The sequence below is a fragment of the Salmo salar genome, chromosome ssa17 (assembly GCF_905237065.1).
Source record: "Salmo salar chromosome ssa17, Ssal_v3.1, whole genome shotgun sequence".
Taxonomy (NCBI): Eukaryota; Metazoa; Chordata; class Actinopteri; order Salmoniformes; family Salmonidae; genus Salmo; species Salmo salar.
Window position 1 is genome coordinate 49,896,266 of NC_059458.1, and position 16,867 is coordinate 49,913,132.

Here is a 16,867-nt window from a genome sequence, read left to right on the forward strand (position 1 = left end):
AAGGGCTTGTACTAACACCTTGTGAAATGCTACCGAAGAAAAAGTAATTAGGAGCTTTCGAACCCATCCATTTCCTTTAAAGACAGACTGATCCAGCTAGTCAGTGGAGCTTTCTGACAAGATCCAGACATTAAAGCCAAGTCCAACACACACACACACACACACACACACACACACACACACACACACACACACACACACACACACACACACACACACACACACACACACACACACACACACACACACACACACACACACACAGACAAAGAGAATCTGCCTCAGAAAGAGATGACCTAAACTAACAGCTTTCAATTATATCTGAAATCTCCAACCCTCAGACTTCTTCTTTATTCAGTGATGGAGAGTTCTTCCTTTTCATCCCAAAGTGATGGAGAGTGAACATCTCAGCGTGACTGAAATGAATGAAAGGGATAAAATCTAACTTTATTTAACGTGCATTCACTCCAACGTCAGCCCTCATTCGGCCCCGTAGAATACTGGGTAATAATAAATGGCTGCCAGCTAGCTGTGACGCAGCACCATCAAAAGTTGAACTGAGTGAGTGTGCGTATACAGGTTAGTGTGTGTGTGTGTGTGTGTGTGTGTGTGTGTGTGTGTGTGTGTGTGTGTGTGTGTGTGTGTGTGTGAGGGAGAAAGCGAGCGAAAGAAAGCTTCAGACAGAAGCGAAATTAGCCTGATCATTTCCCGGCATGAACACCCCAAAATCGCTCTATCCCTCTCTTTCTCTTACTCTCTCAAAAAACAAAAACAACAGACAGCACATCAAACCATCATGTTACGTTTCAGGCAGAGCACGTTTGAAGGTTTGTTGGCTTTGTAAGCTTTCAAAGCTCATCAGCAGACAGCACATGAAGATGGATAGAAACAGTGCAAAGCAGGCCAGGAGACTTTGAGGATCTGACAGACAGACAGACAGGGCCTGAGTCAAAGACAAGGAAAGAGAGGGTAGTCAAAGGCAACAGAAATCAACTATTTTCTGTTTCACGCTTCAGTAAGCAAACAACTGCAATCCCCCGGGTTCACAACCCACCTTCTCACCATGCCTTTAGAGCACCCCCTGGAGTGGCAGAGCAGCCATTTATTCATCATCTAGGAGCACAAACACACACTCCCCCCTAACCCCACCCTCACTCACACACACATCATTTGAGATACTTTACTCTCTGCATATCAATGTTTGAGGCTCAGTTCAGTTTACACAACACAAGAGAACATTAAGTCCTCAATGTAATGAAACATTCATAACAAATCATTTACACATAAACTCACACAGCAGGGATCCAAGCAAGCTCTATTGTGAGAGGAGAGCTTATTAAAACATTTAAACTAGTATCTCTTCACGGCTTGGTATTGGAGTGAGGGAAGCGGAGGGACTGATGTACTTGAATTCAAACGCATACACTACCATCTAGTCTTTGGCTATCTATTCCAGTGATGGAAGCAAAAAAATAGGATTTTTCCCTTAAAATGAGAAGCGGCTGGAAGAGAGGGACTCACCAACCTACAAACACATTATCTAGTCTTTGGCTTTGGCTCATCCCTTCAGTAAGGGAAGAGAGGAGGGAGTAAGAAGAGGACAGAGGAAGAGGAGGGTGGATGAAGAGGGACGACGAGGGACTCACTGATGTACTCAAAGACGTAGACAACGAAGAAAGGCGTGACGAGGTCGTTGATGCCCTGCACGTAGCCGCTGGCCGGGTGGCGGATAGCCCAGATGAACAGGATACGCTCAAAGATCTGACGGACAGACGGAGGAACACAGTCAGCACACACACACACACCTGTGTATAGTGCACAGTACACAGAGGAACATGGAAGCTACTTCTAGAATCATTATACACAAGCTTTTGTGTTTAAACAGTATTTGTAAATTGAGTACAATAAGTAAGCTTGCTTGTTTTGATGTGCTAGTCAAAGTCCAATTCAAGGACGATAAAGTCAATCTAGACATCTACGACATGCCTAAAGAGGAACAGACATGCTACAGAAGACAAATCCATGTAAAACAGTGAATAATGTAGATTTACTTCTGTTTTAATGTTAGACTTCCTTTAACAAGGTCACACGATGGTTTCAAACCAACACAGAATAGCCCCATTCCATGCCCACCAATCAAAGAGCAATATCGGATTAAGTTACAAATAATGCATGTTTTAATCGATGACATAAAGGTTTGATTGTGTTAGAGAAGTGAGGAAATTAGACAGAAGAGTATAGGACAAGCATGTGTGGTGAGCGGTGACATGAAATTGGAGTGTGTTCCAGAATGTCCTATTAATGTTCTTGGAACTGAAGAACACACGACACTTCAACATCAATTTCTCATCGCCGGGTTGGACCCATCTGCCTCTTTACTACTGCTGGATCAAGAACTTTCTTTTGTCCTTTCTTTTCTTCGTTCTCTAATCTATTCTGCAAGGCAGACACTTCCATCTTCGTTACAGGCTTGGTCTACGAGGGTTTTAAATGTTTCACCTTGCTGCTGTCAGCCCCTCAAGAATTAAAGGAGGCTTGAAGTTCAGCGCAAATCAACCACACAAATTACTTTTGACCAGGGCCCATAGCATGCTGGTCAAAAGTAGTGCACTATATAGGGAATAGGTTGCCATTTGAGATGCATATTTATATTTTTATTCTCTTTCTCTTCCCTCTTCTAGTCTGGCCCCCGGAATGTCTGTGCCCATGTTCTGCGATGCATCACACATGCAGAGCGCTTTCTCGGACGCCATGTTTGTCATTTTTCTAAATAAACACATTTCTCAAAAATTGTGATCGCCCCGGCCTCAAAAAACATGTTGGTTGGCTGCCTGGGGTGCTGGCGTGTTATGCTAGCCGGTATGGTTTGGCGCGGTCCTTTTAAAATGCCGTTACATGGACATGTATGGGATAAACATCTCCCTACTGCTGCCCCCCCTGCTTTCATCATCAAAGTCACATCTATCAAAGTGGGGTGGGGAGGAGAAGGAGGAGTAAAGGGGGAGTCCTAATGTGAGTTTCTCCCTTTAACAGCCCACCCTCCCTTCTCTCCTCATCTATGTCATTCCCTTTGCCTCCCCCAACTTCGCTCTCCTCTTTTGGTCCTCTCCCTCCCTGAAACAACCCACGTTCTTGCTCCTCATCTCCCTGCAGCCAGAATTCATGGTCAGAAGCCCAATCAGAGGGTGGAACTTAAACACTAAACCAGGTGGAGGAAATCAATGGCCAGAGAGAGAGGAAGAGAGGCCAATAGTGAACACTTATCCATTTATTTGCTTTGCAGACACCCTTCACCCTGACCACTCCAAGGCAGCTCCTGAGCTTCAATAAGAGACTGAAGAGGCTGAAAGACATTGCCTGAAGCCAGAATAATAAATCATTCTAAATAAATCAATGGAACAACAGCAGCAGCAGAGTCACAGATGAAGTACGTTGACCTCACGGTGGTAACTGATTAGATGGGGGTCAATGTGTGATCAGGAGAGGACAGGGTTGAACAGTGTCAGTGTGTGAGGGTTAGGTCCAGACAGTGTGTTATGTTATGGTTATGCAGTGTACAGGCTGCCCATCAAGCCACAAGCGCAAGGAATCAATGACAGTGAGTGGTCAGTAGACTGGACCCAGATCTCCATGTTATTTTGCCCAAAAATGTAGTAGTGAAGTCCTTGGCTTGGCTTGGCTATTACAGATCCGGGATAAGGCAAGCTTTACAATACAGCTCTCAGATGAAAAAACATAATTTCAAAAAAGGGGCAAAAGCCTACTAAAAACCATAGGACTGATGAGTTAAGTATGTTTTAATCCAATATCTTGTGCATAATTCAGTGCACCATCACTGAATTATTTCAATTTGATCATGCATAAAAGCACGACTTGCTTGGATGAGCATTAGGCTTTCACCCCTGTCACCCTCCTCATCCTTCTCTTTTCACCCACACTGCTACATTGCCTCCTCAAGGGAAATCACGAAGAGACAGAAATGTATGTACGGACACACATGCACGCGAACACACACACACACACACACGTGTGCTTCTCTCTCGCTCTAGCTTCATGTCCCCATTAGCTCACTGCTAATGTGTGAACAGCATGTCTACAGCCATAGTGGTCCACCGAGGCCAACTTCATGTCCAGTGCTGTAGGTCTCTTAGGGAGAGGACCTCTACCCACACGGTGTGACAGACAGATTCCATGTCTGTGCCTAACAAAAACTAAATGTTGCATTAATCAGTCATTTACAGTGTCAGGAGAGTCATACAGTGCCTATAGAAAGCCTACACCTACTTCAACTTTTTTCACATTTTGTTGCGTTACAAAGTGAGATTTAAATGTATTTAATTGTAATGTTTTGTCATTGACCTACACAAAATACTCTGTAATGTAAAGGTGAAAAGAAAATGACTCTCTCTCCAAATGGAAGAAGAAGGGCAGTGATCGGTAGATGGATACCAATAACAAATCAGACATTGAATGTCTCTTTAAGCATGGTACAATTAAGCACAATTATGCTGTGGATGATGTATTAAACCACCCAGACACATCAAAGATGCAGTCGTCCTCCTGAACTGAGCTGCAAGACAGGAGGGAAACTGTTGAGGAATGTCACTATGAGGCCATTGGGGATTTTAAACAGCTACAGTTAAATGGCTGTGATAGGAGAAAATAGAGGATGGATCAAAAACATTGTGGTGATTTGACAAATTACAGAATGAAAAGAATAAAAATATACAAAATAAGAATATTCCAAAACATGCATATGTATGCAACAAGGCACTAAAGTAATACCGCAAAGGATGAACAATTTTGGCCTAAATGCTAAGCCTTATGTCTGAGGCAAATCCAACAACACATCACTGAGTAACTGCCTCCTCATTTTCAAACATGGTGGTGGCTGCATCATGGTATGGGTATGCTTGGCATTGGCAAAGACTGGAGTTTTTCAGGATGAAAAGAAACGAGATGGAGCTAAGCACAGGCAAAATCTGCTTCAGTCTGCTTTACACCAGTGACTGGGAGAAGAATTCACTTTTCAGCTGGACAATAACTTGCAGCACAAAGCCAAATCTACACTAGCGTTTCTTACCAAGAAAACAGTGAATGTTCCTGAGTGGCCAGTTTTCATCCCACTTATAACACAATAAAATGTGAAGAAATCCAAGGGAGGTGTTGACTTTCTATAGGCACTGTATGTACACAGACTGTGACAATCAGAACTAATAGAGACTGAAACTGGTGGTTTTTAGACAGCTCTGCGGTTGCATGCATCACCATACCAAGGTATTTCGGGACGGAAATAAAAATGATCCCCAATTAAGAAAGGAAAACAGTAGGACGAAGGAAAGAGGAGAGTAGGAAGAGGGGAAGAGAGAGAGAAATAGAAGAGGGAGAGAGAATGAGGCAAAGGAGAGAGAAAGAGAGGTATAAGGAGAAAGAGGGAGATGCAGATATTGGGGTGGGTGTGTGTGAGGACGGTTGGCCTATTCATTAGTAATCTCTCACAGCACTGAGGTAGTAGTGTGGCCTGGGAGGGGAACGGAGGTAGAGGCCAATAGAGGACATGGCAGAAGAGGGGTGCGACTCGCAATACTGAACACACTTATGCAGGACACACAAGCAGACACACTCCATTATATCCAATGACAATTTGTTTTCGAAAATACTCATACCAGAGTGCAAAAAAAGCCTCATACCAGAGTGCATACAAAAAAAGCACCGAAGAACATTCCATTACAACAGATGGTTTCCACTCTTTAGTAGTCAAGAGTGTGAGAGTATACGTGCATGCATGCGTGGTGCAGTGTGTACACAAGACGACGAACAGGCTGTCATACATTCGCTAGGTCTAGGTGAATGACTGCCTGGGCAGGGTAGGCAGTGTGTTCTGTATAGAAGGTCTCACCTCTTGGACAGAAGCTTGTTGAAAGAGAGGAATAAGGGGATTAGTTCTTGGTATGTCAATGTGAATCTGCAGAGAGGAGAGAGAAAACAGAGGAGCAGCTGAGGTTATCATATGCCGTCACAGAGAGGGAAGAGAGGAAGAGAGAGCACTGGTTAGTGGATGCACTGGATTCAGGGTCCAAGGCGTGTACTGACGGCAGAGAACTGAAGAGAACTGGAGCTCCTAGGCTATATTTCTGAACTGGGTGGAGAGGTAGTGTGGCTCACTAGCTCTCTGCAAACCAAACCACATTTTCTCTATAGAAGCACAGCGGGTCAGTGCAGGGCACAAGCACATACACCTGGTCATCACATATGTGTGGAGGAGAGCCTGGTCAAACCAGAGAGCCACTTTCACCCAGTTCAGAAGTTGGAGCCTGCAGACACACGGACAAACACTGGCAGGGCAGAAAGGAACCGGACCGGTGTCATGCTGGCGAGAGAGGGTTGGTCTGCAGCCCCTTTAACCAGTCTTACCTCGGTCACCATAGGCTGCAGCATTAGACACTCCGGACTCATCCGGGGGATGTCTATACGAATCTGGTGGCGTGGACAAAACAGTAAACGCAAACACATTGCACACACACACATTCAGTCGTCACGCATACACACACGGACCGTGCACAACATACCCACAAATGTACACACACCAGGGAAATAAGTTAACACACTCAACTGAACACATATCCACAGTGGACTTTCTCCCAGCCCTAGATGTGGAGGGGGAAAAACGGCTGTTTTTCACAAACAGTACATACTGCTACACAGACATCAAGATGAGACAATTCAACAGGATATAGTACAGAAATGTGACTGTATGAAATATGAAGCCTCTGACTAAGAATGTAACATTCAAGTAAAAAAAAAAATGCAGTAGATGTGAGAGGGAGCGCCTGATAGTCCCCCTCCTGAGAGTGGGGGAGGGAGCGCCTGAGAGTCCCCTCCTGAGAGTGTGGGAGGGAGCGCCTGAGAGTCCCCTCCTGAGAGTGTGGGAGGGAGCGCCTGAGAGTCCCCTCCTGAGAGTGTGGGAGGGAGCGCCTGAGAGTCCCCTCCTGAGAGTGTGGGAGGGAGCGCCTGAGAGTCCCCTCCTGAGAGTGTGGGAGGGAGCGCCTGAGAGTCCCCTCCTGAGAGTGTGGGAGGGAGCGCCTGAGAGTCCCCTCCTGAGAGTGTGGGAGGGAGCACCTGAGAGTCCCCTCCTGAGAGTGTGGGAGGGAGCGCCTGAGAGTCCCCTCCTGAGAGTGTGGGAGGGAGCACCTGAGAGTCCCCTCCTGAGAGTGTGGGAGGGAGCGCCTGAGAGTCCCCTCCTGAGAGTGGGGGAGGGAGCGCCTGAGAGTCCCCTCCTGAGAGTGTGGGAGGGAGCACCTGAGAGTCCCCTCCTGAGAGTGTGGGAGGAGCGCCTTTCTAAGGAGTTTTTCCTAGCCACCGTTACTTGCTCTTTGGGTTTTTAAGCTGGGTTGCTGTATAAGTACTATGTGACATCCACTGATGTAAAAAGGGCTTTATAAATATATTTGATTGAAAGAGAAAGTTGGAGTGAGAGGGGGAGTGTGAGTGAGCGAGAGGGCGAGAGATCCATGTACAAAAACAGAGAGACTACTGTAGGGAGATGAGAGGAGTTACAGAAGAGAGACTGGGGAACAGACAGTCACAGGTCTTGCACTGCTAAAGTCAGGAAGTTGAGTGCTGACTCAGGAACAGCAGGGAGCCTGTGATCAGACAGAAAACATCCTCTGCCACTGAACACAGAACTGAGATCAGTGTAGAGAAGAACAGTCTGCTGGAAGCCTAAAACTCTCCCATTTTAAAGTAAATATCAGTCATTTTCTTAAAGGCAAAGAGAGGACTTACCTCTCTTCAACTTACTCTAGCTGGAAACGGTTGTTGATCTCAGCATAGTAAATATTGTCGCACCATAGTAAATATCGACAACACACCACATAGTAAATATCATGCGTGCATGTATTACTATCCTCGTGGGTACCGGAAATCACCAAAAGGATAGTAAAACAAGGACAAAGGCTATTTTAAGTTTAGGGAAAATAATTTTAGGTCCCCACAAGGATAGTAAAACATATGTGTGTCAGCAGAAGTGATTTCCCTGATAAAAAGAGGGAGGGAGAGAGTCTGACACCAATGGTGGGAGGAGGGCCATTTATTGAGAGAGAGAGAGAGAGAGAGAGAGAGAGAGAGAGAGAGAGAGAGAGAGAGAGAGAGAGAGAGAGAGAGAGAGAGAGAGAGAGAGAGAGAGAGAGAGTCTGACACCAATGGTGGGAGGAGGGCCATTTAGTGAGAGAGAGAGAGCGCGAGAAAGAGAGCGAGGGTGGGAGGGCCATGTTTTGAGAGAGAGAGAGAGAGAAGGGCCATTTTTTGAGAGAAAGAGAGAGAGGGTCATTCTTGTCTAGACTCCATTGTGGCACTGCTATGTGAGAGGAGAGCAGCATGAAAAACCACTTATCACCGTATAACTGGATCTGTAATGCAGCCTCGCGGCCGCTGACTGGCAGTGGCTTGGCTAGTCTGGGCTGTGGGAGAACCAACACATCAGGGACAAAGAGAAATGGCTGGTAAGAGGGCTTGGGGATTTACACCCACAGGACAGCCCATTCTATCTGCACAAATGAATATGTCTGCCGTCACTGAGGTGAAGGGGTCTGAACTGTAGATAGCCGAGGAGGAATTATATTTATCCACCACCGGAACGGATGAACTGTGGAGGAGCTGAGCTTAGGATAGACAGACTGCTCTCAATATATGAGTGCATGGGCTCCTGAGTGGCACAGCGGTCTAAGACACTGTATCAGTGCTAGAAGCGTCACTACAGACACTAGTTCAGTTCCAGACTGAATCACAACCGGCCGTGATTGGGAGTCCCATAGGGCGGCGCACAATTGGCCCAGCGTCATTCGGGTTTGGCCAGGGTAGGCAGTCATTGTAAATAAGAATTTGTTCCTAACTAACTTGCCTAGTGAAATAAAGGTTAAATAAAATAAAATGTCTCATTGGATATAGGTATACAGAAAGACGGGGGAAGAGGAGAGAAAGAGGGAGAGAAAGAAATAAAGAGTGACAGAATGTGACTGTGTGTGTAGTCATACATAGTGTCCTTACCTGTCTGTACGTGTCTTGGTGGTGCTCGTCGTTGCGCGAGTCGTAGTACTGTTCTATGAAACCAAAGTATTCCTGTCTTTTCCTCTGTAGCGTGCTCTCTCTCCTCTCTGTGTTGGCAGGAAGGTAACCCTGGGAAGAGTACACTAGAACAGTTAGGATAGCATAGGCTCCTCAAACTCAACTCAAGACCTAGAAGCCAGTTCCACTCCTTTAAAAAAAAAAATATGTTTTAGATTTTCTTTATTATTTTCCCCTAACCCTACCACCGCTCCCCAAATTGGAGTAAACTAAATGGACAACACCACCTAGGATTCTACTTCCAGATTATACATACTATAAACATTTTACGGACGGAGTATATTTTAGATTAGTTATCTTTTGTTTGTTTTTAGTCACATCCGTCAGCTACCCTCAACCCCTCCCATCTCTCTCTCTCTCTCAATTTGCCATTAATTTTTCAACTGCGATGTGATGTTCAACAAAAATTCTGAACCTTTCTATTCTCTGTTTCTACAGATTGTAAATTAAAAGATAAAACATTTTTGGTAAGCGTATTATTATATTATTGATCAATTGACTGACTTTTCAGATCACCCAGCAATGCAATGTGCAGAGTTAACTCCAGGTAAATGTTGCATTCTTAAGCCATTCCTGCGACCAAAAACAAGCTACATATGGATAGTACTTAAACAACTGATCTAATGATTCTGTCGCTTCACAGCAAAATCTGTAGAGCTGGTACGGTTGTATCACCCACATATGACATTCTATTGGTTGTAAGAATTTTGTACAACAATTTTAATTGAAAAACTAAAGTTTTCAATCTGGCGTTGTTTTGTGTATCAGTTCATAAACCATGAGCCATTGAACAGGTCCATCGAAAATCAGTATGGCAAAGCTGCCAATTTTTTGGTCCTTAACTGAAATTGGTATACTTTTTTCCTTATCACAATTTTCTTTAACCAATTTGGTCTTTAATGCAGGGCCGACAGACAAGTTTCACTACTTTCTCCCCTTCCATCTTTGAGGTAACGCTGCAACTTGTTGGTTGGCATTTTAGATAGAGCAGACATTTCCATATATTTTTGTTAGCTGCATGTGTGACATAACTCTACCAGTTGTATCTAAGATATCATTTAGAAAAAATTATACCGGTTTTGTTTATAAAAATAAATATATTAAATGATGTTTTTCTATCAGTTAGCATATTTGAGCTTAACCATAATATTTGTTGTAATAATTTTTCTGTCTTTTCTGGTGGGTTAAACTGATATTGCAACTTTCTAAGGCTTGTTTTAAAAATACCGCTATTTTGGAGCTGTAATCTGAATAAAGAGAAAAAGGCCATTCTTGAACACGGGGTGAGCCATTCTTACTAATCTGCCAGAGAACCAGTTCGGATATAAGTATAGATTTTGTATGACTGAAACCTTTAGTGAGAGGTCTAATGCTTTAAAATGTAATCCTTTCTGCCCTCCGAATTCATATTCATTATATAAACATAACCGTTTAATTTTGTCTGTCTGGCCATGCCAAATAAAATGTAATATTTTTTGCACATATTAGTTTAAAAAAAAAGTTGTTAGGTATAGCCAAGGCCATAAGCAAATAGGTAAACTGGGATATGACTAACGAGTTAATCAGGGTGATTTTTCCACAAACAGACAGGTATTGTTCTTTCCATGGTAGCAAGATCGCATCTATTTTTGCTGACTTTCTATTCAAAAGGCACTCGCACATCTGAGCTATCTTTATTGCAGGTGCATGGTAACAATTGGATAATATGAGAGAAAGAAGAAGAAACCCGCACACTGCTCTTGCTAGTATCACTGCCCTTTATTAAGCTTTACATATCGGCCTCAAGGCCTCCAGAGGTTAGAAAAATTATCTAGATCCTCTGAGGCGATGGAGGGTTCCAAATTGTGGATTTCAAAGAAAACATGAATCAGCAGCGTACAATGACACTTTTGTATTCATGCCCTGGATTTGTAGACCCGTAAATATTATTGTTGGATGTGATTTTAATAGCCAACATCTCTATGGCCATAATAAATAGATATGCCGATAGTGGACAACGTTGTTTTATTCCTCGACAGTTTCATACTATGAGAAGTAGGCGTTATTTAATATTATACAACTTGGGTTACTATACATAACATTAACCCATTGTATAAGAGATTCTCCAAAATGGAAATATTCCAGGCATTTATATATAAATTCCAGTCGTACTTTATCAAAAGTCTTTTTGAAAGTCAGCTATGAATACCAGGCCTGGTTTCCTGGATTTTTCATAGTGTTCTATTGTTTCCAGTACTTGTCTTATATTATCTTTAATCTATTGTCCATGTAAAAAATATACCTGATTAAGATGAATAATATCCCAAAATAACTTTAATTCTATGCGCTATGCATTTTGCTAGAATTTTTGCATCACAACACTAAAGTGTAAGGGCCTCCAATTTTAAAGGACTAGATCTTTATATCGTGCATTCAGAAATCTGACTTTTTTCACTTTTTGTTTCCTTACAGCCTTATTCTAAAACGGATTTAACACATTTTGTTCCTCAATCTACACACAATACCCCATAATGACAAAGAGAAAATTGGTTTAGACATTTTTGCAAATGTGTTAAAAATGAAAAGAACACAAATACTTTAACATAAGTATTCAGACCTTTTGCTGGGAGACTCGAAATTGAGCTAAGGTGCATCCTGCTTCCATTGATCATACTTGATGTTTCTACAACTTGATTGGAAAGGAGGATACCTAGTCAGTTGTACATCTAAATGCATTCAACTGAAATGTGCCTTCCGCATTTAACCCAACCCCTCTGAATCAGAGAGGTAAGGGGGCTGCCTTAAATCAACATCCACGTCATTCTAACCTAAGGATCAGTGGGGTAACTGCCTTGCTCAGGGGCAAAATTAAAGATTTTTACCTTGTCAGCTCCGGTATTCGATCAAGCCCACATTCCTACCCACTAGGCCACCTACCGCCCGATTGGAGTCTACCTGTAGTAACTTCAATTGATTGGACATGATTGGGAAAGGCACACATCGGTCCGTAGAGCTCCAAGACAGGATTGTGTTGAGGCACAGATCTGGGGAAGGGTACCAAAACATTTCTGCAGCATTGAAGGTCCCCAAGAACACAGTGGCCTCCATTCTTAAATGGAAGAAGTTTGGAACCAGCAAGACTCTTCCTAGAACTGAGCAATCAGGGGAGAAGGGCCTTGGTCAGGAAGGTGTTGAAGAACCTGATGGTTACTCTGACAGAGCTCTAGGGTTCCTCTGTGGAGATGGGAGAACCTTACAGAAGGACAAACATCTCTGCAGCACTTCAACACTCAAGCCTTTATGGTAGAGTGGCCACACGGAAGCCACTCCTCAGAAAAAGGTACGACAGCCCGCTTGGAGTTTTCCGAAAGGCACCTAAATACTCTCAGAACTTGAGAAACAAGATTCTCTGGTCTGATGAAACCAAGATTGAACTCTTTGGCCTGAATGCCAAGCGTCACGTCTGGAGGAAACCTGGCACCATCCGTACGATGAAGCATGGTGGTGGCAGCATCACGCCGTGGGGATGTTTATCAGCGGCAGGGACTGGGAGACAGGATCGTGGGAAAGATGAACAGAACAAAGTATAGAGAGATCCTTGATTAAAATCTGCTCCAGAGCGCTCAGGACCTCAGACTGGGGCAAAGGTTCACCTTCCAACAGGCCAACGACCATATTGAACAAAGACAACCCAGGAGTGGCTTCGGGATAAGTCTCTGAATGTCCTCGAGTGGCCCAGCCAGAGCCTGGACTAGAACCTGATCAAACTTCTCTGGAGAGACCTGAAAATAGCTGTGCAGCAACGCTCCCTGTTCAACCTGACAGAGCTTGAGAGGATCTGCAGAGAATAAATGGGAGAAGCTCCCCAAATACAGGTGTGCCAGGCTTGTAGCGTCATACCCAAGAAGACTTGAGGCTGGAATCGCTGCCAAAAGGTGCTTCAACAAAGTACTGAGTAAAGGGTCTGAATACTTACAGTATGTATATGCGATTTCAGTTTTTTATTTTTAATACATTTTCAAACATTTCTAAAAACCTGTTTTTGCATTGTCATTATGGGGTATTGTGTGTAGATTGATGAGAGGAACAAACAATGTAATCAATTTTAGAATAAGGCTGTAACGTAACAAAATGTGAAAAAAGGCATCTGAATACACTGTATTTACCACCTGGGTCGTGTTTCAGTAATAGTGAAATCAGGCCTTGTTCAGTATTTGATAATCAACCATTTTTATAAGAGTGGTTAAAACTAATAACGGACCTCTGAGCACATCAAAAACGGTTTGATATACCTCAACTGGTTGTAAGATCGAATCCCCCGATCTGACAAGGTAAAAATCTGTCGTTCTGGCCCCTGAACAAGGCAGTTAACCCACTGTTCCTAGGCCGTCAATGAAAATAAGAATTTGTTCTTAACTGACTTGCCTAGTTAAATAGAGGTAAAATAAATACAATTTTAAATTTAAAAAAAGTTCCTCCTCTGTAATTGGGCCACAGGATGTTTTTCCTAATATGATCAATACCATTGTAACTATTTCTTTAAAAAAAAAATATATGAATGTGAATATATATAGCTACTTTAAGTAAATACCTGCAGTCAACTTGTGCAATACATTAGGAGAAAAGGAAGATCACGTTCTTCATTTCACTTGTCACACAATTTTTCATTATGAAGGTTACCGGTAGCAGTGGTGTAAAGTACTTAAGTAAAAATACTTGCAAGTACTACTTGAGTTGTTTGGGGTATCTGTAACTTTTACTTCACTACAGTCCTAAAGAAAAAATGATGTACTTTTTACTCCATACATTTTCCCTGACACAAAAGAACTCGGTCTAATTCACACACTTATCAAGAGAACATCCCTGGTCATCCTTACTGCCTCTGATATGTCGGACTCACTAAACACAAATGCTTTGTCTGTAAATTATGTCTGAGTGTTAGAGCTTGCCCCTCTATCTGTAAATAAAAGAAAAAAGAAAATGATGCGGTCTGGTTCGCTAAATATAAGGAATTAGAAATGATTTATACTGAAGTATATTTCATACCAAATACTTTTACTCAAGTAGAATTTTACTGGGTGACTTACACTTGAGTAAAAGTAAGGATACCTTCATAGAAAATGACTCAAGTATGACCATTGGGTACTTCTTCCACCACTGACCAGTAGTCCCCAGTCACTTGGTTTTAGTTTACAAACACACAACACGAGAGACCGGAGCCTTGTGAGCAATGTTCCCTCTAAGCTGTGCGGGCGCACAGCCCCACGGGACTGCAGTGCAGAAGAAATATCAGCCCCTTTATTTAACACTATCAACATTTCCCTCCACTGTGTGAATTGTGAACGAATCAACGCAATATAAGTCACTTTCAATGCAACATACCGAAACAAAAAAACTATGCAAGAGATTTTCTTGTAGGCAAAGCGCATTGAAGTAGGATTCTATTACATTGACTGACAACTCAGGCCCATACTCTACACAGACCGGTGCACCATAACCAAATCAGAGCTACAGTATCCCTATACGCAACCAGACCATTGCCATACTTAGATCTGTACCATTCACTTTGAACTGGACTGTGTTTACAGCATGAGTGGTTGCGAACAGATACGTTTGTTTTGCGATCAAACCAACAACTGCATGTAGCCAGGTGTACATTTGTTCATATTCTTTGCTAGTAAGTGAGTTATTAGCCCAGTTATACCTCACTTCTAGTCAGCAATGGTGGAGTAGTTGCTTCCTACAAGAGCAAAACACGTGCAATTTTAGCCATCTTTGAAAAGCAAGTCAGGTAAAGAGTGTTTTTTCTGCAAGGGGCAGTGTTGTATTTTGGGAAAGCCTGTCTCAAAATATAAGTAGCCAATATACAAAGGGTAGCGTAATTTGCCTGATTCTCCGTAATAATGGTATGAGAATAATAATGCATTTCATTTTGTAAAGTTGTTTCTTGCAAACAAATACAACATGTTCAGTCACCTTGTCTGGTTACTATCAATTGCCACATTTCTTTCAAAAGTCTTATGGAATATAGGCCTACATTGAACACCACACATTGGCTACTGTAGGCTGAAATACAGAACAGCTATTTCCATGTTAAAATGTATTGTGATGCATTTTCTCCATAGTTTATGCTAGGCCACTCTGATAGACCTACATTATGATCAAATAGCCACATCAACCTACTTGGCCACTGTTACACTGGTAACTTAAAGTGGGTACAGCGTTCAGTGTTCACAGTAAACACGGGCCAGAAGTTGCACAGAATTTTCATAACGTTAAAATTTGCACTCAGCAGACCTGAAATTTGCTCAGTGCCTACATTTCTGGGAGGGAACATTGCTTGTGAGTCACTCACTGTTGTGCAGCACACAGCAGGTGATCTAGTTGCATACAATATGGAATTCACAAGTAAGTGTGTCAGCTAGATATCTTATAACTATTAAGGTAACTGTCTAAAGTGTGCTTAAAGCTCTGAAGTTGTGCATTTGGTTTTCCAATTTAGTAGCTCACAAGCTATCTAGCTAAGTGGTTAGCTTCTTCCAAAATCAAGCTTGACTTGGTAACAGCAGAGAAACCCCTCCTGGATCCAGAGCCTTGCTGTTTTAGATTTGTTTAGTGCATGCCGAAAACTGTACATAGCTTTTTTTAGTTGCTTGTATACTTGTAGGGTTTAGTTCAGAGACTATATAAAATGCTCGCAATGCACTCGTTAGCATTTAGTTCTCATTCTCTATGGATTTTTACATGTACTTGTTAGCATTGCTAACCTTCGGATTACAGTGGGGTTTGAAAACAGCACCCCTTGTGTCCAGTGCCGGTATTACCAAATATCCCAGTATGGCACAAGGTCTGTGTTTAGGTATGATAATCTGGATACCACCAAGCATAATAACTATACTTTGAATCAAACATACATATTTGAATCAATTTACTGGAGAGAAGAAAAAAACCTGCCCACGCTAGGAATGCTAGCCTTGTGAGAAGTCGAGGGTGACTCATCACAAGCCTAGCACTATACACTAGTCTAGGTCTAGGCCAGACACACACATACACACCCATGCATCCACACACATTGTGGGAACTATGTTAGGGATACAGTAACTTCCAATCACTTTAAATATGCTAAAACGGACTGCGCTCCAGTGGGCATCAGGCTGGGCAAAAGTAGTGCACTACTCGATGTAGGGATGAGGGGGCCATTTGGGACGCAGCCTAACTGTTCGAGCACTTTACAAGTGACACAGATCCACTGCAAACTGCATTAGCAAATGTTTCAGTACGGCAGAGGAATTTGAAAAGGGAACTGTTAAGGTTGTTGGCCATATTGTTCTCTTCAGATCAACCCACATTCAATAACAGATGGGCAGAGATTAATGCAAAGAGGGTCGAGGGCTTAACAATGGTATAACATTGAAAACACACTCGCACACACAGGATACAAACACACAACACACCTCTCCTCCAGTGAGAATGTATCTAGCTACAGTATACATATGTCTGGGCCAGAAAATGAAAGTCCTGCTGTTGTAGACTAGGCCCATAGTGATACAGTAATTGATTGCCTGGATATCTACAGCCCCAGAAAACCATTAATCTCTGGAGCAGTTGAGGCTTGTGCCCATTCTTCACTCCCACGGCCCAACAAATAGCTCTTACAACAAGACGTATGTGTGCCAGGCAGCCCCCTGAGCACTGGCTATAAGGGCCATTACCATATGTCCATGTAATCACGCTGACTTGATAATGTGTTGTAAAAGGGAGGTGG

General features: G+C 42.9%; 1 protein-coding gene across 3 annotated transcripts in view; it reads right to left on the bottom strand.

Moving 5' to 3' along the window:
* Positions 1–16,867, bottom strand: part of tbc1d22a (TBC1 domain family, member 22a) — a 211,892-nt gene that overhangs the window by 124,010 nt on the left and 71,015 nt on the right. Inside the window, exons 7-9 of one of the 3 annotated variants that reach the window (XM_014152782.2) lie at positions 9,046–9,174; positions 6,415–6,477; positions 1,647–1,761 (exon numbers count right to left, since the gene is read on the bottom strand). In XM_014152782.2, coding sequence (XP_014008257.1) covers positions 1,647–1,761; positions 6,415–6,477; positions 9,046–9,174 — 307 coding nt within the window. Of the gene's footprint in view, positions 1–1,646; positions 1,762–5,899; positions 5,966–6,414; positions 6,478–9,045; positions 9,175–16,867 lie in introns of all 3 variants that reach the window. The other 2 variants (XM_014152781.2, XM_014152784.2) reach the window with 2 other exon arrangements.